The 23,223-nt window shown below is 46.7% G+C and overlaps 2 protein-coding genes across 2 annotated transcripts in view; one reads left to right on the top strand and one right to left on the bottom strand.

Annotated features, from left to right (window-relative positions):
• The window catches only part of LOC134984756 (zinc finger protein 436-like), a 55,972-nt gene extending 47,403 nt beyond the window's left edge, over positions 1 to 8,569 (top strand). The window contains exon 7 of the mRNA XM_063950249.1: positions 6,245 to 8,569. Within this exon, the coding sequence (XP_063806319.1) occupies positions 6,245 to 7,212 (968 nt within the window). The 3' untranslated portion in view covers positions 7,213 to 8,569. The remainder of the gene's footprint in view (positions 1 to 6,244) is intronic.
• The window catches only part of LOC134984750 (zinc finger protein 420-like), a 197,600-nt gene that overhangs the window by 99,251 nt on the left and 75,126 nt on the right, over positions 1 to 23,223 (bottom strand). The gene's annotated exons all lie outside the window — the stretch shown is intronic.

Consider the following 23,223-nt stretch of genomic DNA (forward strand, 5'->3'; position numbering starts at 1 on the left):
CACCAGAGGATACGTCTGTCACCAAGAGCCAGGATTTCGCTCCTCTGGTGGCTACAACTACCACACCTTCTGGAAGGCCGAAGGTTCGGGGTTCAGGACTGGATTCTTCTAACTACGGATGAAAGTCTAAGAGGTTGGGGAGCAGTCGCTCAGGGAGAAACCTTCCAAGGATGGTGTCGTATCAAGAATCTCTTCTCCCAATAAACATCCTGGAGATAAGGGCCGTGTACAACGGCCTTCTTCAAGCAGCACACCACCTACAGGACCGAGCTGTTCAGGTGCAGTCGGACAACGTGACCACCGTGGCCTACATAAACCGACAAGGCGGAATGAAGCGCAGGGCTGCAATGTCGGAGGTGTCAAGAATCCTCTGGGCAGAAAGGCACGCAGTGGCAATGTCCGCAATCTTCATTTCGGGATTAGACAACTGGGAAGCAGACTTCCTCAGCAGACACTACCTCTATCCTGGAGGTGTTCGAGGAGGTAACCGGTTGGTGGGGGGTTCCTCACATAGACATGATGGCCTCCCATCTCAACAAGAAGCTGCGGAGGTACTGTTCCAGGTCGAGAGACCCGCAGGAATTGGCAGTGGACGCACTGGTAACACCGTGGGTGTTCATGTCAGTGTATGTGTTCCCTCCACTTCCTCTGATTCCAACAGTTCTTCAACTTGTAAGAAGAACAAAAGTTCTGGCAATCCTCATTGCTCCGGACTGGCCAAGGAGGGCTTGGTATGCGTATCTGCTGGATCTTCTGCTGAAAGATCCATGACCCTTACTTCTTCTGGAGAATCGGTCCCGCGAGCTCTGACTGGCTCATGGGCAGCGCTGACTTGAACGAAGACACCCGCACCGGCCGGAGACTGAGGGGAAGGAGAGGCGCAGGCTGCACTCTCCTCCCCTCACATCAGCGGTGGTGCGGGGAGCAGCAGAGGCAGGGAGGGAAGAGGAGCGGCGGCCCGTCGGTTTGGGTACGGCATACCCACGGCTAAATTCTTAAGTGTACGCCGTACCCACCCGTACCCGCATACTTGCACCGCTGCTCATAACTCACTGGTAACAGGGTGTTATAAGTATAGGGGGATGTATTTTGGGATGATGTTAATGTATTACTTAATTCAGTAGAAGGTTATAAAAAAAGTTTCTAGTAGCGCTGGTATGTGGCTCGTTCATACTTCTGTATTGATCTGATTGTTCTCTGAGGTAAATGTTGCAGACCGTCTTGGTATGAGGGTGAAAGTTCTCATTATCAGTCTAAAGAGTATATCAGAGGATGTGGACTGTATGAATTCCTGTCCTATTAATCTGATAAATCAGTATACAAACTGTGTATCTGTGTATGTGTAACATTACAGTATTTCATGTCTATAAGGAAAATATATATATACGTCAGTCAATGCAGAATGTAATTCAGCTATTGCTTCATGTCAGTAAGACAGGACGGTGTCGTGTCTCCTGGTCCCCATGACGAGGATTTAGAGAAGTTAAGTTTATAATTTCTCAGTTGAATTATATATTTATACAATCTGAAAACTTCTTCAGACCCCTCATGTCCCTCGAAGCGTGCTTTTACACGTATAATGCAAGTCGTCAGATGTCCACACGGGGAACGTGAGAGGGGATCTGTAGACAGAATGCTATCCTAGCAAAGTGTATTCAAACTATGATGCAAACTTCGGGGAAGAGTTAGAAATCGCTGTTACACTCCTGTACAGGAGGTAAGAGTTTATTTTACTATAAATACGAAGCCTGTGATAACATCCCCTATTTCTGATGCTATGTTTGAACACACCTGGAAAATCCCAGGCACATAAGTCCTGATTCTTAAGGGTATTTTCACGGCTTAGCCGTGTCCTGAAAAGGATAAGACATATTGGGAGATTTCTCCTGTGGTGCACACCGCTGTGTCCAGATTATCAGATTACTATTACCTGACCCGTCCCTGGTTCAGCTTCACTGAAAGAACAGGCTGGCCGCATACTTGAGCCTACACTCCCATTTATATACTCGGCCAGTAAAACTGTCTTCAGGCCACCTATTGTGGGTGCATGGGTTTCCAGTACTATTGGAAAGTATGCAGGACCTCTGTTAGAATTTTATATATGTATATAAATGTTCGATTGGTAGGGATGCTCTTTTCTTGACCCTAGGGGCCGGATAACGGTAAGGTCCCGAGGTCCCCGCCTTTTTTTCGGGAAAGGAGGGGCAGGAACAGAATATGACATCTGTTCCACCTACTATTTTCGCATGACTCTTCCCCCTAAAGTCCACTCAGGTGGGAGACAGGTATCCGCTACGGGTATGCATTACCTACGGTCGCAAGTCAATGACTTAACTGGCTCCCACCTGGCGGAATTATCAAAAGAAATTTGGAAACTAAATCTCTGATTTCCATTTGGAAAGGCAGTCTCTACGACTGGCGGGGCTAGGCCCGCTTCCCACTTGACCTTTGCTTCATACCTACATATGGTTGGCAATGCGACACTGTTAGATCAGTTCCGGAGGTTCTTAGGCCTCTCGTAGTTGCAGAGGATCCTTGTCCAGATGTTCACATCTTCCCTAATCCCATAATATCTCACAGCACTGCTGTGGCGTAATTTAACGATTCCAGAACGAGTTCTTCTAGCGAAATCTCTAGGACAAGTGTTCAGAGCACATTTTGGGATGTAACAGTGAGCACGCGGTTGAGCTTCCACCTAGATTTCATTCCCTGAAAAGGGGTAAAATGGTTCCATCTACTCGAGGAACGCAGGTTCAGAAGTCGGACCTGGATCCTCCTCTCTCAGGAGAAAGTTTGACAGACATTCGCGCAAGGGGAGAACTTCCACGACTTGTCTGACTTCTTCGCACAAGCATTCTGTAACGAAGGTCGGACTGACATAGTTTACGTCAAAAAACTAAAACATTTGGTACGTTCCTCTGTAGGGTGGAACGAATGTTTTATCTCAAAATAAAGTTTTGAACACTGGGTTCCAGAACAAACCCACATTCAGTGGCAGTCAGCCCTCTGTTGGTTCCAGGGGCGTTTAGTCAGTGGAGGTGTTCCCTTCAGTTACACTTAATGGAACATAAAATCTGGCGTCCCTCATTGCCCTGGGACGGCCAAGGAGAGCTTGTTTTCAGGCTCTCAGGTTACTTCCTAAGGTTTGAAGGCTTCCGCATCGTCAAAAGGACCTGCGTATGCAGGGGTCAGTTCTTAATAAACACTTACCGCATATCAGTTTGATGATATGGAAGTTGTGCGGCTGATATTAGCTCGGAATGGTATTCCGAGCAAAGTCATCCCTATGCTATTCAGGCAGGGGATGGAGTCACGTCAAGACTTTACCATAGTTATTGGAGGAAAGATGTCTTGGTGTACGTCCAAGAAACTTCCTTTAGTGGGGTTCCACGTAGGTCTTTTCCTTCTCTTTCCACAGTCCCGTGTGGTTGTGGGCCTACGATTAGGCTTGCTCAAGGTTCAGTTTTCGGCCTTGTTTGTTTTTTCTTCCGGAAACCATTGGCTGCGTTTCCTGCGGTGCAGACGTTCTTGAAAGGGATTCTGTGGATACAGCCTCTTTTTTTTTGTGTGCCTCCTACGGAGCCATAGGATGTTTCTGTTATGTTACAAGTCCTGCATTCAGATTCATTGAACCTTTATGAGAGGCAGAATTTCAGTTTCTTACATGAAAGCTGATCACTTTGTTAGCATTGATATCCGCAAGGCGGGTGTTGGAATGTGGGACCTTATCTCACAAGAGCCCTCTTTGTTTTTTCATGAGTTTTGAGTTGCGCTAAGGACGCGTCAACAATTCCTTCCAAGGGTTGTGTCGGTTTCTCATATCAACCAACCTGTTGTGGTGTCAGTGGCTACTGACATTTCTACTTCAGTAAGTCCTTGGACGTGGTCCGGGCTTTGAAGGTATACGTGACGAGGACTGCTCCTCTTATAAAGTCGGAAGCATTGTTTGTACTTCATGATCCCGATTTAAAATTGGGTGTGCTGCTTCTAAGCAGACTATTTCTCGCTGGATCAAATGTACTATTCAGCATGTTTTCTGCGGCAGGTTTGCCGGAACCTAAATCGGTAAAGCATCACTCTACTCGTATAGTGGGCTCTTCCTGGACATCTGCCCGAGGTGTCTCGGCACTACAAATTTGCTGAGCAGGTGCGTGGCCAGGATCAAACGCATTTTCTAAGTTCTACAAGTTTGATACTTTGGCCTCTGATGACCTCCAGTTGGGTCAATTAGTTTGCAGGGTACATCAGCACTTTCCCTCCCCTAGTGGGAGCTTTGGTATAGGCCCCATGGTCTTTGATGCATCCCCAACATCCTCTAGGAAATAAGAGAAAATAGGATTTTAATATACCTACCGGTAAATCCTTTTCTCGTAGTCCGTAGAGTATGTTGGGCGCCCGCCCAGTGCTGATGTTTTCCTGCATGGTTGTTACATGTTCAGTAATGGCAGCATTTGTTGCCACTCTTTGGTCATGTATACTGACATGTTTTCATTGAGTTACATGTGGTTGCATGTAATAAATTCAGTGTGATTTGGTGAAATCTCACCACACAATTTTGTAGTATCCTCTCTCGAGGTTGTCCATCTCCTCGGGCACAGTTCCTAAACTGAGGTCTGGAGGAGTGGCATAGAGGGAGGAGCCAACCTACACTATTCAAATGTTATAGTGCCCAAGGCTCCACAGGACCCGTCTATACCCCATGGTCTTTGATGCATCCCCAACATCCTCTACGGACTACGAAAAAAGGATTTACCGGTAGGTATATTAAAATCCTATTATTATTGCGCAAACAGGACAGCACTTTCTCTTCTTTGCTGTTTTATTATTGCAAAGCCCATGTCACCTGTAGTAATCCCACATGAGCGTTCATGTCACCTCTAGTAATCCCATATGAGCGCCCATGTCACCTCTAGTAATCCCACATGAGCGTCCATGTCATCTCTAGTAATCCCACATGAGCGTCCGTGTCACCTCTAGTAATCCCACATGAGCGTCCGTGTCACCTTTAGTAATCCCACATGAGCGTCCATGTCACCTCTAGTAATCCCACATGAGCGTCCATGTCACCTCTAGTAATCCCACATGAGCGCCCATGTCACCTCTAGTAAACCTACGAGCACCCATGTCACCTCTAGTAATCCCACATGAGCGTCCATGTCACCTCTAGTAATCCCACATGAGCGTCCATGTCACCTCTAGTAGTCCCACATGAGCGTCCATGTCATAGAAACATAGAATTTGACTGCAGATAAGAACCACTTGGCCCATCTAGTCTGCCCCCTTTTTTTTTTTTTACATTATTTTTATCTCTAACCTTGTTTGATCCTTATTTCTTTGTAAGGATATCCTTTGTCTATCCCATGCATGTTTAAATTGCTCTACTGTCTTAGCCTTTACCACCTCCGATGGGAGGCTATTCCACTTGTCCACTACCGTTTCTGTGAAGTAATTTTCCCGCAAATTTCCACTGAACCCCCCCCCCTCCAGTCTCAGTGCATGTCCCCGTGTCCTATTGCTTCTCTTCATTTGGAGAATGTTTCCCTCCTGGATTTTGTTAAAACCCTTGGTATATTTGAAAGTTTTCTATCAAGTCCCCCCCTTTCCCTTCTCTGCTCCAAACTATACATATTGAGATTTCTTAGTCTTTCTGGGTATGTTTTGTGATGTAGGCCATGCACCATTTTAGTTGCCCTTCTTTGTACAGTTTCTAATGTATTAATATCCTTTTGAAGATATGGCCTCCAGAATTGAACACTGTATTCTAGATGAGGCCGTAGCAATGACCTATACAGTGGCATTATTACTTATTTATTTCTGCTGCTGATTCCTCTCCCAATGCAGCCAAGCATCTGACTAGCCTTCCTCATTGCTTTGTTACATTGCTTACCTACCTTTAAGTCATCTGAAATAGTGACTCCTAGATCCCTTTCCTCCTCAGTAGTTTCCAGTATAGTGCCATTAATACTATATTTAGCCTTTGGATTTTTGAGACCCAAGTGCATGATTTTGCATTTGTCACCTCTAGTACTCCCACATGAGCGTCCATGTCACCTCTAGTAATCCCACATGAGCGTTCAGTGTTGATCAAGCTCCAGTCTAAGCATCCTAGCTTTTTTTTGTTTTTTAATAAACATAAAAGCAATGATTTCAGGTAAAACATGTCAGTTATAGAATTATATATTGTATCCTGTTACATCCTGTGTATTGTCTATTCATTTTATATATTAATGTATTTTATTTCCAGCAGATGGGCTCACAAGCAGGAACATCTCAGAAGGACATCTAATGTTATCCCTGGATTCTGAAATAACCGATAACGACAGTAGACAGGATTCTCCAGGAGCTAACCCCATTACCCCAATTATACATCCAGCTCTATCAGCTGATCCCTCTGATCCTGAGAAATGTTCTCCTGATCACTCTGATATTGGTGCATCTGTTACAGCTCTGACAGTAGATACAGTATTTCCCTGTTCTATATATGCCAAATGTTTTACACAGAACACAAAGCGTATTACCAATCAGCCAGCTAAGGCAGGTGAGAGTCCATTTCCATGTTCTGAGTGTGGGAAATGTTTTACATATAAATCATATCTTGTTAGACATGAGAGAAGTCACACAGGTGAGAAGCCGTATTCCTGTTCTGAGTGTGGGAAATGTTTTGCACTGAAATCACATCTTGTTCCACATCAGAGAAGTCACACAGGTGAGAAGCCATTTTCCTGTTCTGAGTGTGGGAAATGTTTTTCATCGACATCACATCTTGTTATACATCAGAGAAGTCACACAGGTGAGATGCCATTTTCCTGTTCTGAGTGTGGGAAATGTTTTGCACACAAATCATATTTTGTTATACATCAGAGAAGTCACACAGGTGAGATGCCATTTTCCTGTTCTGAGTGTGGGAAATGTTTTTCATCGACATCACATCTTGTTAGACATCAGAGGAGTCACACAGGTGAGAAGCCATTTTCCTGTTCTGAGTGTGGGATATGTTTTACACAGAAATCAGCTCTTGTTATACATCAGAGAAGTCACACAGGTGAGAAGCCGTATTCCTGTTCTGAGTGTGGGAAATGTTTTGCACACAAATCACATTTAGTTATACATCAGAGAAGTCACACAGGTGAGAAGCCATTTTCCTGTTCTCAGTGTGGGAAATGTTTTGCACGGAAATCAGTTCTTGTTAAACATCAGCGATTTCACAGATGAGAAGCCATTTTCATGCTGTGAGAGAAATAAATCTGCTCTTGTTGAACATATTAGACATTACCCAAGTACGGAACCATTTACATCTTCTGGAGTATAATAATCACTGCCGTCCAATGTTCCTCAAGGGTGAATCCGATCTCTTATGCTTTATAAAATATACATGCTACCACTGGGTGATATAATCAGACGTCATGGCCTGGTCTACCACTGCTATGCAGATGACCTGCTTTTTGCACCATGTACTGAGAACCTAATACCAATCCTAAATGGTTGTCTAGCTGAGCGCCATGGGTGGATGATGCCAGTTGGCTGTGACTCAGTCTTTGTGAAACATAATAGAAGCTCACCAACAAAGGACAAGACTACAGCTTTACCAACCATCTGGATTTTTGCTTTGGTGTTCAGAATTGCAAAATACTAAACGTGCTGAATCTTTGTGTTGTCCTGGTATGTGGCTGACACAGACATCAGGTATCTGCCACATACTAATCCTAATTATTCCATCTGTGGACCATAGCCAGAATCAAGCACTTGATTCCCTCAGAAGTTCATAGACTACTGCAATGCCATCTACCTGGGTCACCCAGCAAAAGAATTACAGAGCTTGCAGCTAGTACAGAATGCAGCAGCCAAGCTGTTACCTAACCAGCCCGTTCCTGCCTCCTAACACCCATTCTCTATTCCCTTCACCGGCTGCCTCTAAGATGACAAATCTATTTCATAATTGGCTAACTGACCTTCCCAGCCCAACATTACATGGTCCAAGGTACTAGAAGCAGCTTCTGCCTCCTTACTGCCCTGCTTGCTTGCTTCTACAGATGAAGGATTGTTACCAGCAGTACCAAGAATCTTCTGTCATTCATTTATGGGTTGAACTTTTAGTTTTGACCATGGAACACACTGCCTTGCACAGTCCAAGAGGCCTGCACTCTAGAGACCTTCACAAGCAGACTGATGACTGTTACTCACGCTTTTCATTAATGTACCTCTATTTACTTCCTAAATAATACATCCCAAATGCTTAGGTCTTTTTTCTGCTGTTTATTTTGTATCTTGTGCTTTATGTAAATGTGAATGTCTAATACCAGTTTCCACAATCTGTATTGCTGCACGACAATATGGCGGCCATTGGAACGTGTTTTCACTTCTAGTTTGCCTAACTTGTTGCAGACACTCATCTTGATCAGGAGTGCTGAGTGTTTTCTGATACAAGATCCTATCTATATATACCCTGTACATTACCATGTGTATTAGAGTCACCCGGGTTCCATCTGCGGTGGTTTGTTGTATGTTACATCTATATGGTGCGGATACTCCCCTGTATGATTTCATAATAAAAGCTTTTGTTTGCATCTAATTATTACATTAAAGCTTTTATTTTTTATTTTGTTTTATATTCCCGTCTGAGTAATTACACCATAATGTCTAATCTCGGAGTGGACCCCAGAAGATGTAAAGAAACCGTGTAAGTGTTCCATCGTTCTGTTTCGTGTAATCATACAGGTAAGTGATGGCACGGTCACTGACCGTCACATTCCGGTGGTATAATGGAAGTGGGACTGTTTGGGCTTATTCTAGTCTACTGCAGAAATAAAAAAACTCAGCCTTTATCCTGCTTAAAAAAATTACAAAGCCCGTAAATCAAGCTTGGTCGGACAAGACAAGCCACATTAATGGTGGCACATCATATAGGCTGAGGACCCATGCTTCTGGTATATATGGCATAACTCCCTCTTTTCCCACAAAAACCTTCCCTTCACCATTCACAATGTCCACCATTGCCCCTTCAGAAGGGTCACAACTTTCCTTTGCTTTTTCCACCTACTCCATAGAGCCCAGGACCACCTTCATGACCATTTCATGTTTATCTGGAGGCCTGGCATCTGGGAGGTTCATGGCCTGAGATGACCACAGAACCACCAGGTAGTGGGCAAGAAGAATCCACAGCCTCCTGAGGTACTGGAGAGTCCAAGGATCCACCCCGCATGAGGCAGAGAAGGGTCAACCACAAGGACTCGCTCACCAATTTCCTTCCTAAGAGCTGCTCTTTACCCACTTTGGTACCTGTGGGATCCCACTCCAATTTCCCTTGAGAGTCCTTACCCTCACTAATCCTTTCTGAACCTACCAGATCCTTCCCCATCCAAACACTCCTCCTTTTTAAGCTTTTCACCACCTGCTGTGTGAGTCCCATCCAACTACTCCATTCCTTGACTCATTGGTGTAGCAACCCCCTTCTCCCCCCCACACCCACCACACTGCTACACTGCAGTACTCACTAAGCATACACACTCACATCATGATTACACAGCTGTGCCATGTCACAACTGAGGGCCTGAGCTGACAGGAGGAAGCCTCAGTTCTCAGTTGTAGGGGCTGAGATGTAGTGGAACCTGGGAGGTTGAATCAGACCCCTGGACATGTAAGTTACACGTAGGAAGATTGCCCGAAGGCGTGACCACACAACCAAAGTAAAAGTCAATAATCATTTATTAAACAAGCTCCATGTGTCACAGCAGTGGTAAAATAAATACTATAATCAAAAGTAAGTATATCACAGTTCCTGGGTACTACGGGTTGGCAATGGCCACAGGGCTCTGGTAGAATTAGGTACAGTTCTTATTGTCCTTGAGATGGAAAGTCCTTACCAGGCCCGACTGTAGTAGTGAGAATAGCCCAGCAACACACCAGCTGATGTTCCTTGGAAAGCTGGTCCGCTGTTGATGAAGTAGCTGCTGTGGGTACTGGTTGGAACCAGTCAGGTGTTAACACGGAGTGGATGCTGGATGGTACCAGCCAAATGATCGTATGAAGCTTGGGAGCGATGAAATACTGGTACCGGTGGTTTGTGGAAATCTGCAGGAAAAGCTCCGGCACTTTAAGAGAAGCTGATATCTGCTGGAAGCAGATGGATCTGTAGCTGGAAACTGGAGTAGTCACAGAGGACTGTAGAGTCAGGCTGCACCGCAGGTGGTAGGCTGGTGCGGGTCTCTTAGTGGAGGCTGGAGACAGGAGCTGGAAACCTGGAAAACAACCACAGGAGAGAGAGACTGGAAACAAGGTTTGACAACCAAAGCACTGACGATTTCCTGGTTCAGGCACAGGATATTTATACCTGCAGCAAGGCAGGCATTGGCTGAACAATTATGCAGATTCCAGTAGAGCAGCGGATTGGTGGAAACTGAGGCATATGATAGAAACCAACATGGCTGCGCCCATGTTAGCACTTGGAGGGAAAGCTAGTTTGAGAAACCATGTGGAGATTCAGCAGTAATGGCGGCGCAGGCTGCGGAGGGCAGGAGACGCCACACTGACAACTTGCATACTGGAACCACATGGATGACAGCGGAGGCCGCGGCAGGCATGAGACGCCACACTGATGAATCTGTATACTGGAAACACAGGAACGGCGGCAGAGGCCACGGAGGGCTGGAGACGCCATTCTAAGACTTAACATGAAGCCGCTTGTGACAGCGCTTTAGAGTGACAGGAGGGAGATGTACAGTATGGACATCAGCAACGCAGGCGAGATCCGGCCCTGGAACGCTGAGCCAGCCTCAGGAGACATCTGAATGGTAAGTAATGGCGTCCAGATACCCGGATTGTGACATGCCAGAGACACTGTCTCACTGACAACCAGGACGAGACACTCCCAGAAAGGCATGTATGTATGAGTACGGAGAGAGTGGGCGCAGTGGGGCTGCATGACTGACAGCTGAGCCTGTCACGTCAGTGAGGTGGATGGGGCATCCCATTCCCAGCTGGAACAGCACACTATTTGTAAGAGCCGGAGCGGTGCAGGGCTACTGGCTGACAGCCTAGCATCTCGGTGCAGCCGCAGAAGTCTGTAACTGATGGGAAATAACATCTGGCCCATGGCTACTGTGAGGAAATGAGAGGTCTGTGACAATATAGCTGTGCCTCATATCTTATGTCAGATATGTACTTTTTATCCACATATCCTTATACATTAAGGGGGTAATTCCAAGTTGATCGCAGCAGGAAACTTTTTAGCAGTTGGGCAAAACCATGTGTACTGCAGGGAAGGCAGATATTCCATTTGTAGAGAGAGTTAGATTTTGGTGGGTTATTTTGTTTCTGTGCAGGGTAAATACTGGCTGCTTTATGTTTACACTGCAATTTAGATTGCAGATTGAACTCACCCCACCCAAATCTATCTCTCTCTGCACATGTTATATCTGCCCCCCCTGCACTGCACATGGGCCCTCATTCCGAGTTGTACGCTCGTTCTTTTTCATCGCATCGCAGTGAAATTCCGCTTAGTACGCATGCGCAATGTTCGCACTGCGACTGCGCCAAGTAACTTTACTATGGAGAAAGTATTTTTACTCACGGCTTTTTCTTCGCTCCGGCGAACGTAGTGTGATTGACAGGAAATGGGTGTTACTGGGCGTAAACACGGCGTTTTAGGGGCGTGTGGCTGAAAACGCTACCGGTTCCGGAAAAAACGCAGGAGTGGCCGGAGAAACGGGGGAGTGCCTGGGCCAACGCTGGGTGTGTTTGTGACGTCAAACCAGGAACGACAAGCACTGAACTGATCGCAGATGCCGAGTAAGTCTGAAGCTACTCTAAATCTGCTACGAGGTTTGTGATCGCAATATTGCATATACATCGGTCGCAATTTTAAGATGCTAAGATACACTCCCAGTAGGCGGCGGCTTAGCGTGTGTAACTTTGCTATAATCGCCTTGCGAGCGATCAACTCGGAATGAGGGCCATGGTTTTGCTCAACTGCTAACAAAGATCCTGCTGCGATCAACTCAGAATTACCCCCTAAATTCATCTGTTTCCTCATTCTCCATAACATGTCCATTACTGCTCACCCAATATCGCTCGCAAGGCGATTTTAGCAGAGTTGCTCAGGCTAAGCCGCCGCCTACTGGGAGTGTATCTTAGCATCTTAAAATTGCGAACAATGTATTCGCAATATTGCGATTACAAACTTCTTAGCAGTTTCTGAGTAGCTTCAGACTTACTCGGCATCTGCGATCAGTTCAGTGCTTGTCGTTCCTGGTTTGACGTCACAAACACACCCAGCGTTCGCCCAGACACTCCCCCGTTTCTCCAGCCACTCCTGCGTTTTTTCCGGAAACTGTAGCGTTTTTACCCACACGCCCATAAAACGGCCTGTTTCCGCCCAGTAACACCCATTTCCTGTCAATCACACTACGATCGCCGGAGCGAAGAAAGGGCCGTGATAAAAATCCTAACTTCATAGCAAATTTACTTGGCGCAGTGCGGACATTGCGCATGCGCACTAAGCGAAAAATCGCTGCGATGCGATGAAATTTACCGAGCGAACAACTCGGAATGAGGGCCATTGTGTTTAAATCAACCTTAATATTAATATATGCAATTGTGTTACGTTATCTGTTACAACTTTAGATAATGTATTCATGTTAGACCTGGTTTTCTATTGTTTACTACCACCACAGTGGACACCTAAACGGTGAGTCATATAAGGTACCATTGTCCCTTTTTGTTTACTCCCTATTGTCCAACAGTGAGCTGACCAGACATGGTGGCTCTCTGGCTGATGTAATCACGTTGATTAGAATATGTATTGTATTTCAATGCTGTAAGATCCTTAGACAAAAAAGTCACACACACCCCATGTAATATGAAGCTTCTGAGGAATATAAATAGAGCTAACCAGAGAGCTGAAAGAGATTCTATGCTCCTTGACTAAGAAGTGATGTTCTGTCAGGAGTTTGTGGTGGGAATTGTCATGTGGAATTGGATTACAGAGGTGTGCTGAGCTGTTTATAGCCCATTCTGTTCAATAAACCACAGTTGTTTTTTCATCTACCACTTTGCCTGAGTGATTTGGAACTCTGTATCGTCAGAGCTACTATCAACTTCCTTGATGGTAAAACTAGGTATCATCAGGTATCATACCTTTAGAACCATGCTGGGAGGCCAAAAGCTTTGACCGTTTGGTGCAAATCCACTGTCGCGTCATCATATCCCAATGTTATCCTGTGGATAACCTGTGGACCCTGCAGGAGAAAAAACTTGCAGCAGCTGGGATAGAGTTACATTGACCTGTGTGAGGCTGGCCGGGATGCTGATGCAAAAGGAGATCCAAGCAGGTGGTGAAGGAAACCTGCAGAGTTCTAGCCTAGATGTGGAAAGCTGTGGAGAGGTGGCTCTCTAGGAGAAGGTAGATCTGATGGTGGGTGACAAAGTGCCAGATGTGGCAGCTTCCAGGTACACATTGTGGATCCGGTGATGGCTGTGGTCTTTCAGGGTCCGGTCTAGGATTGGCCATCACCCATTGATGATCAGGAACCATTGCTGGGGGCCCGTCCATATGTCCCCACCTCCTGGCTCAGGCAAATCAGTTTTTTGTTCGGTGTAGCAGGAGCCAGACCATGGTCAGAGAGCTGCTGGTTTTTAGCAGCCATAAGCTTTCTTATTTTATTTCTATAGTCTATTTTTCTTGAGTGATCTTTCTAAAAAGCATCTTATACATACCTTAGAAAGAGTCGCTCCAACAATTCCCCGCCGGGTCGTGACCACGCTTACCCATGAGTACAGTGCTGTTTTGGCAGGCGTCTGTGTCGGATATACTAGCAAGTCCAGCAGAAGTTATCAGGCTGTGGCTGGAGCACGGGGAGAAGGTAAGGCATGGGTTCTGCTTAGAGGGGGAACACGGACACAGCCGCACTGTTTTGGAGGACACTACCAGTCACTGACACAGCTGTCACCTAGGGTGCACCAGCGCTAGGCCTTAGGGATCATAGGCTCCTGAGGTAGTATGGGATTGATGTCACCAGTGGGGAGTCAGATGCTCCCCTGTTCACCCCTCCCCCCGGTTCATGACCAGTTTCATCCGAGTCTCCCGCCATGAACCATTTTCCCGCTTTCGCCTGAGACGCTGTGTATCTAAAAAGACCCAGTCGTAACATAGGCGTCTGTGTTCACTGTAGGTTCATGGGGCGAGTGTGTACACTATTAGCGTCTGGATCCACTCAGCGTTTGCTAATGTATTGATCAGTCCTGGAAGCGGGATGAGTCTCCCTGTATCACATTCTACTGAGCACGGGTAATACAGCACTAAGTCTCTATCTACCTTTTGAGTATGAATAGTTGGATAAGTGCCGGATGCATACGAGTCTAATAATTATTACTGTTGTTTCTTTTGCTATGCGTCTGAATACGGTTAAACTCCTATATAAGGTAATAGTTACATAGTTACATAATTAGTGAGATTGAAAAGAGGCAAAATGCCCATCGGGTTCAACCTGTATTCTGTGATCAGCTGATCATATTATAATGTACCTGCTGATGTAATGGCTTAGTACCAATTGACAACAATGATTCTTACCACTCCCAGATTAATGTCACTGTGTTAAATGCTATAACCCTGGATACCCTTTCCAGTTAGAAATTTGTCTAATCGGTTTTTAAATGCATTTACAGAGTCTGCCATTGCTATCTTCTCCGGCAGGAAGTTCCAAATTTTTATTGCCCTTACCGTGAAGAACCCTTTCCTACTTTGTATATGGAATTTTCTCTCCTCTAGCCTCAGCAAGTGCCCACGTGTCCTATACAAAGTTCTTTTAATAAACAAATCCGCTGCTAGCTCCTTGTGCTGACCCTTTACATATTTGTAGATATTAATGTCTCCTCTTAGTTGCCGCTTTTCTAGTGTATACATATTTTTCTTACGTCCTAGAGGATTCTGGGGTCCATTTTAGTACTATGAGGTATAGACGGGTCCGCAGGAGCCTTCACACTGTTAAAAAGTCTTAAAGTGCCTAACCGGCTCCTCCCTCTATGCCCCTCCTCCAGACCTCAGTTTAGAAAATGTGCCCAGGAGACTGGATGCACACTAGTGGAGCTCTACAGAGTTCTGCTAGAAAAAGACATTGTTAGGTTTATTATTTTCAGGGAAGCTGCTGGCAACAGCTTCCCTGCTTCGTGGGACTTAAGGGAGGAAGTAGGAACCAACTTCTCATTTAGTTCAATGGCTCTGCTTCCGCGCACAGGATACCATTAGCTCCTGAAGGGTCCTGAAGCCCAAGCCTGGCCAGCGCTCACTCCCACAGCACTGCCGCCACCCCCTAACAGCCAGAAGTCAGAAGACTGGTGAGTATATTACCGGAGTCCTACCAGAGAGGAGTCCTCTGGTCATCGTTGGAGGCTCACAGGTACAAGCGCAGTGGCGGGACGCTGCGCAGCCATGTCTCGGAGTGCAGAGCGCACAGAGAGGGTGCGCTCTGGACGACATGAAAAATCCTTACTCTCACTGGCCACATCGCAAATACATGTTAGCCGCTGGTTTGCATACCTCGGCCAGTATAAAAATATTCCATATTGTTGAGGCAAAATCGCGCCATTACAGGGGGCGGGACTTCTCAGCTTGCCAGGATACTCACTAGGCGCCATTTTCTCCTGCCACAGTGATGCTGCTGAACGCTGTCTTCTCCTCATAACAACGCTGACACAAGTACCAGGTTGTTATAGAGGGGGGAGGGAGTGTTTTATTACATTAGGTCAGTGTACCTAATATTGGAAAAAGCGCTGTAGTTTTGTGTAGTTATTATACATATTCTACTTATTAGGCGCAGTGGGTGGACTGGCAAATCCCCCTGTTTCTCTGACAGACCTTAGTGTGAGTCTGTCTCCGATAGCTCCCCTGTGTGATAGTGGTGTGTGTGTACACGTGTGTAACATGTCAGACAATGGAGAGAGCTCTTCCCCAGAGGAACCCATTCTAGATACACAGGAGGGTAATGTAGTGGCCCTTCCTTCTCAGAAGGAGCCGATGTGGATGAGGAAATTGCAAAGTAATATGTCAAAGCTTGCTAAAAAATTCTCTGAGTCTGAACAACAAAGTATTGGAGAGTCTGTGGAGGACGTACTTTTTCCTGACCCATCCACGTCATCCACTTGGGACCCTTCCCAAGGAGGTCTCTGGCGCAGGTTATACAAGGGGACACAGACACAGATTCTGACACTGAAGTAGACACTGGGGAATTGAGAGGGGTAGACCCCAAATTAGCCAAAAGCATACAATGTATGATAATCGCTATTAAAGAGGTGTTAGAGATTACAGATGCAACACCTGAACCTGGGGCAAAGACTTATTTTCATTTGAAAAAAAAAATATGTGGTGACTTTTCCTCCTCCAAAGGAATTGAATACATTCTTTGAAGATTCCTGGTCTAACACAGAAAATAAATTTAATTTCACTAATGTCCTAGAGGATGCTGGGGACTTCGTAAGGACCATGGGGATAGACGGGCTCCTCAGGAGACATGGGCACTAAGAAAGACTTTAGACTATGGGTGTGCACTGGCTCCTCCCTCTATGCCCCTCCTCCAGACCTCAGTTTATTACTGTGCCCAGAGGAGATGGGTGTAATTACAGGAGCTCCCCTGAGTTTCTGTTAAGAAAGTATTTTGTTAGGTTTTTTATGTTCAGGGAGCTCTGCTGGCAACAGACTCCCTGCAGCGAGGGACTGAGGAGAGAGAAACAGACCTACTTTAAGTAGCCACTGTTTCTTAGGCTACTGGACACCATTAGCTCCAGAGGGATCGGTATGCAGGTCTCACCCTCGCCGTCCGTCCCGGAGCCGCACCGCCATTCCTCCTCGCAGAGCCAGAAGATAGAAGCCGGGTGAGTATGAGAAGAAAAGAAGACATCAGAGGCGGCAGAAGACTTCATGTTCTTCACTGAGGTAACGCACAGCAGCGCAGCTGTGCGCCATTGCTCCCATACACCTCACACAGAGCAGTCACTGTAAGGGCGCAGGGGGGGCGTCCTGGGCAGCAATAAAACACCTTTTTGGCAAAATAATCTTATATACAGCTAGGCACTGTATATAAGAAGAGCCCCCGCCAGTTTTTATTAATTTTGAGCGGGACAGAAGCCCGCCGCTGAGGGGGCGGGGCTTCTCCCTCAGCACTCACCAGCGCCATTTTCACAACAGCACAGCGCTGAGAGGAAGCTCCCGGACTCTCCCCTGCTTATCTACGGTCAGACGGTTTAAAGGAGAGAGGGCGGCACATAATTGGCGTTTTCCATATATGTAAACAGCGCTATCTGGGTAAACATTTTATTAGGTGTTTTTTCCTGGGTCTTATAGCGCTGGGTGTGTGCTGGCATACTCTCTCTCTGTCTCTCCAAAGGGGAGAACTATCTTCAGATAAGAGGATTCCCTGAGTGTGTGGTGTGTCGGTACACGTGTGTCGGCATGTCTGAGGTTGAAGGCTCTCCTAGGGAGGAGGTGGAGCAAATGATTGTGGTGTCTCCGTCGACAACGCCTACACCTGACTGGATGGATATGTGGAATGTTTTAAGCGCTAGTGTAAATTTATTGCACAAAAGGTTGGACAAAACTGAGGCAAGGGTGCATGCAGGGTATCAACCCCAGCCTGCCCCTATGTCGCAGGGACCTTCGGGGTCTCAGAAGCACCCACTATCACAACTAGTTGACACAAATACCGACACGGACTCTGATTCTAGTGTCGATTATGATGATGCAAAGTTACAGCCAAAATTGGCTAAAAGTATTCAATATATGATCATTGCCGTAAAAGATGTTTTGCATATCACAGAGGATCCGCCTGTCCCAGACACGAGGGTACACATGTATAAGGGAAAGAAGCCTGAGGTTACCTTTCCCCCTTCTGTTGAGCTAAATTAGTTATTTGAAAAGGCTTGGGAGTCTCCAGACAAAAAAAATGCAGATTCCCAAGAGGATTCTTATGGCGCATCCTTTCCCAGCTAAAGACAGGATACGGTGGGAATCTTCCCCACGCGTAGACAAAGCATTGACGCGCTTATCCAAAAAGATAGCGCTGCCATCCCAGGATATGGCTACCCTCAGGGATCCTGCTGAATGCAAGCTGGAGGCTACTTTAAAGTCCATTTACACACATTCTGGTACCTTACTCAGACCGGCGATAGCGTCGGCTTGGGTTTGTAGCACGGTAGCAGCGTGGACTGATACCTTGTCAACGGGTATTGATACCCTAGATAGGGATACAGTTGTATTGACCCTAGGACATATTAAAGATGCTGTCTTATATATGAGAGATGCTCAAAGGGACATTGGCCTACTGGGTTCTAGAGTCAACGCTATGTCGATCTCTGCTAGACGTGTCCTGTGGACCCGACAATGGACTGGTGATGCCGACTCAAAGCGGCACATGCAGGTTTTACCCTACAAGGGTGAGGAATTATTTGGGGAGGGTCTCTCGGACCTGGTCTCCACAGCTACGGCGGGTAAATCAAATTTATTGCCTTTTATTCCTTCACAGCCTAAGAAAGCACCACATTATCAGATGCAGTCCTTTCGGCCACCGAGAAACAATAGAGTACGAGGTGCGTCTTTTCTTGCCAGAGGTAAGGGCAGAGGGAAAAAGCTGCCGACCACAGCTAGTTCCCAGGAACAGAAGTCCTCCCCCGAGGTGCGTCCTTTCTTGCCAGAGGTAAGGGCAGAGGGAAAAAGCTGCCGACCACAGCTAGTTCCCAGGAACAGAAGTCCTCCCCGGCCTCTACTAAATCCACTGCATGACGCTGGGGCTCCACTACGGGAATCCGCCCCAGTGGGGGCACGTCTTCGTCTTTTCAGCCACATCTGGGTTCACACACAGGTGGATCCCTGGGCAATAGAAATTGTTTCCCAGGGTTACAAGCTGGAATTCGAAGAGATGCCTCCTCTCCGGTTTTTCAAATCGGCTCTACCGTCTTCCCTCCCGGAAAGGGAGATAGTCTTAAATGCAATTCAAAAATTGTGTCTTCAACAGGTGGTGGTCAAGGTTCCACTACTCCAACAAGGGAAAGGTTATTACTCAACCCTGTTTGTAGTCCCGAAGCCGGACAGCTCGGTCAGACCCATTTTAAATTTAAAATCCCTGAACCTATACCTGCAAAGGTTCAATTTCAAGATGTAATCGCTCAGAGCGGTCATCGCCAGCCTGGAAGGGGAAAATTTTATGTTATCCATGGACATAAAGGATGCATACCTTCATATCCCCATATATCCGCCTCATCAGGCATTCCTAAGATTTGAGGTACAGGATTGTCATTTCCAATTTCAGACGTTGCCGTTTGGGTTTTCCACGGCCCCAAGGATTTTCACCAAGGTAATGGCGGAAATGATGGTGCTCCTGCGAAAGCAAGGTGTCACAATTATCCCGTACTTGGACGATCTCCTCATAAAAGCAAGATCACAAGAACAGTTGTTGAACAGCGTTTCGCTTTCACTGAAGATGTTACAGCAACACGGCTGGATTCTCAATCTCCCGAAGTCGCAATTAGTTCCTACGACTCGTCTACCCTTCTTGGGTATGATTCTGGATACAGACCAGAAAAAGGTCTATCTTCCGACAGAAAAGGCCCAGAAACTTATGACTCTGGTCAGGAATCTCTTAAAGCCGAAACAGGTGTCAGTTCATCACTGCACTCGGGTCCTAGGGAAGATGGTGGCGTCTTACGAGGCCATTCCCTTCGGCAGGTTCCATGCAAGAACCTTCCAATGGGACCTACTAGACAAGTGGTCCAGGTCGCATCTACAGATGCGTCAGTTGATCTCGCTGTCACCCAGGACCAGGGTATCTCTACTGTGGTGGCTGCAAAGTGCTCATCTTCTAGAAGGTCGCAGGTTCGGCATCCAGGACTGGATTCTGGTGACCACGGACGCAAGCCTCCGAGGTTGGGGAGCAGTCACACATGGAAAAAACTTCCAGAGTCTTTGGTCAAGTCAAGAGACTTGTCTTCACATCAACATTCTGGAGCTGAGGGCCATATACAACGCTCTTCGTCAAGCGGAGTCCTTGCTTCGCGATCTACCGGTTCTGATCTAGTCAGACAACAACACCGCAGTGGCTCATGTAAACCGCCAGGGCGGGACAAAGAGCAGAGCGGCAATGGCAGAAGCCACCAGGATTCTTCGCTGGGCGGAAAATCACGTAAGCGCTCTGTCAGCAGACTTCATCCCAGGAGTGGACAACTGGGAAGCAGACTTCCTCAGCAGACACTACCTGCATCCAGGAGAGTGGGGACTTCATCAGGAAGTCTTCGCACAGATTGCAAGTCAGTGGGGACTGCCACAGATAGACATGATGGCGTCCCGCCTCAACAAAAAGCTACACAGGTATTGCGCCAAGTCAAGAGACCCTCAGGCGGTGGCTGTGGACGCCCTAGTGATACCGTGGGTGTTCCAGTCAGTCTATGTGTTTCCTCCTCTTCTTCTCATTCCCAAGGTGTTGAGGATAATAATAAGAAGAGGAATGCGGACAATTCTCATTGTTCCAGATTGGCCACGAAGGGCCTGGTATCCAGATCTGCAGGAAATGCTCACAGAAGATCCGTGGCCTCTTCCTCTAAGACAGGACCTGTTACTACAGGGGCCCTGTCTGTTTCAAGACTTACCATGGCTGCGTTTGACGGCATGGCGGTTGAACGCCAGATCCTAGCTGAAAAAGGCATTCCGGATGATGTAATTCCTTTTCTAATTAAGGCTAGGAAGGATGTCACAGCTAAACATTATCACCGTATATGGGCCCTCATTCCGAGTTGTTCGCTCGGTGTTTTTCATTGCATCGCAGTGAAATTCCGCTTAGTACGCATGCGCAATGTTCGCACTGCGACTGCACCAAGTAACTTTACAATGAAGATAGTATTTTTACTCACGGCTTTTTCATCGCTCCGGCGATCGTAGTGTGATTGACAGGAAATGGGTGTTACTGGGCGGAAACACGGCGTTTTAGGGGCGTGTGACTGAAAACGCTACAGTTTCCGGAAAAAACGCAGGAGTGGCCGGAGAAACGGTGGGAGTGTCTGGGCGAACGCTGGGTGTGTTTGTGACGTCAACCAGGAACGACAAGCACTGAAATGATCGCACAGGCAGAGTAAGTCTGAAGCTACTCTAAAACTGCTACGAGGTTAGTGATCGCAATATTGCGAATACATCGGTCGCACTTTTAAGAAGCTAAGATACACTCCCAGTAGGCGTAGGCTTAGCGTGTGTAACTCTGCTACATTCGCCTTGCGAGCGATCAACTCGGAATGAGGGCCATGGTAAAAGTATGTTTCTTGGTGTGAGGCCAGGAATGCTCCTACGGAAGAATTCCATCTGGGCCGTTTCCTGCACTTCCTACAGACAGGAGTGAATTTGGGCCTAAAGTTAGGCTCCATTAAGGTTCAGATTTCGGCCCTATCCATTTTCTTTCAAAAAGAATTGGCTTCTCTCCCAGAAGTACAGACTTTTGTGAAGGGAGTGCTGCATATTCAGCCTCCTTTTGTACCTCCGGTGACACCTTGGGACCTTAACGTGGTGTTAAGTTTTCTTAAGTCACACTGGTTTGAACCGCTGGAATCAGTGGAGTTAAAATATCTCACCTGGAAGGTGGTCATGTTGTTAGCCTTGGCTTCGGCTAGGCGAGTATCGGAATTGGCGGCTTTGTCTCATAAAATACCCTATCTGGTTTTCCATGTCGATAGAGTGGAGTTGTGGACCCATCCTCAATTCCTGCCTAAGGTGGTATCATCCTTTCATATGAACCAGCCTATTGTGGTGCCTGTGGCTACGCGTGACTTGGAAGATTTCAAGTCCCTTGATGTGGTCAGGGCTTTGAAGATTTACGTGGCCAGAACGGCTAGAGTCAGAAAAACAGAATCACTGTTTGTCCTGTATGATGCCAACAAGGTTGGCGCTCCTGTTTCAAAGCAGACTATTGCCCGCTGGATTTGTAACACCATTCAGCAGGCTCATTCTACGGCTGGATTGCCGTTGCCTAAATTGGTTAAGGCCCATTCCACTAGGAAGGTGGGCTCTTCTTGGGCGGCTGCCCGAGGGGTCTAGGCATTACAGCTGTGCCGAGCTGCTACTTGGTCAGGTTCAAACACTTTTTGCAAAGTTCTACAAGTTTGATACCCTGGCTGAGGAGGACCTCTTGTTTGCTCAATCGGTGCTGCAGAGTCATCCGCACTCTCCCGCCCGTTTGGGAGCTTTAGTATAATCCCCATGGTCCTTACGGAGTCCCCAGCATCCTCTAGGATGTTAGTGAAAATAAGATTTTAAACCTACCGGTAAATCTTTTTCACGTAGTCCGTAGAGGATGCTGGGCGCCCGTCCAAAGTGCGGACTACTTCTGCGAGACTTGTATATAGTTTTGCTTACATAAGGGTAATGTTATGGTTTCATCGGTTTTGTGCCGATGCTATGTTGTTTCATACTGTTGACTGGTTCTTGTGTTCCTAGTTATATGGTGTGTTTGGTGTGTGCTGGTATGAATCTTGCCCTTGGATTGCTAAAATCCTTTCCTCGTACTGTCCATCTCCTCTGGGCACAGTTTCTCTAACTGAGGTCTGGAGAAGGGGCATAGAGGGAGGAGCCAGTGCACACCCATAGTCTAAAGTCTTTCTTAGTGCCCATGTTTCCTGCGGAGCCCGTCTATCCCCTTGGTTCTTACGGAGTCCCCAGCATCCTCTACGGACTACGTGAAAAAGATTTTCTGGTAGGTTTAAAATCTTATTATTCCTAGAAGGATACGTTTAGCGTATCCCTTCCCTGAAGAGGACAGGAACAGATGGGAATCACCCCCCCATGGTAGACACTTCAATTTCTAGGCTGTTTAAGAAAATAATTTTACCTGCCCCAGGGTCAGCTTCGTTAAAAGAACCTGCTGACTGTAAATTAGAAACAGCCTTAAAGTCCCTTTATATGACTACCAGAACGTTACTTAGACCCACGATTACTTGTGTATGGGTCGGTAACACTGTGGAAAAATGGTCAGACAACGTGCTTGCAAATATAGACACAGTTGATAAAGATGAAATGGTCTTAACTCTAGGTCACATAAAAGATTCTGCAGGTTACTTGGTGGAAGCTGTAACGGACGCAGCCCCAGCTGGCTCATGAGGAGTACTTTTTGCCAGCCTGTTTCTGGATTCAGTGCGTTAGTGTAAAGAGACAGGACAGAACTTGGTTATCACCTATACAGCATGCTGCCTGGATTCCCAATAGAACTG

This window comes from Pseudophryne corroboree (genome assembly GCF_028390025.1).
Source record: "Pseudophryne corroboree isolate aPseCor3 chromosome 3 unlocalized genomic scaffold, aPseCor3.hap2 SUPER_3_unloc_8, whole genome shotgun sequence".
NCBI classification, from domain to species: Eukaryota; Metazoa; Chordata; class Amphibia; order Anura; family Myobatrachidae; genus Pseudophryne; species Pseudophryne corroboree.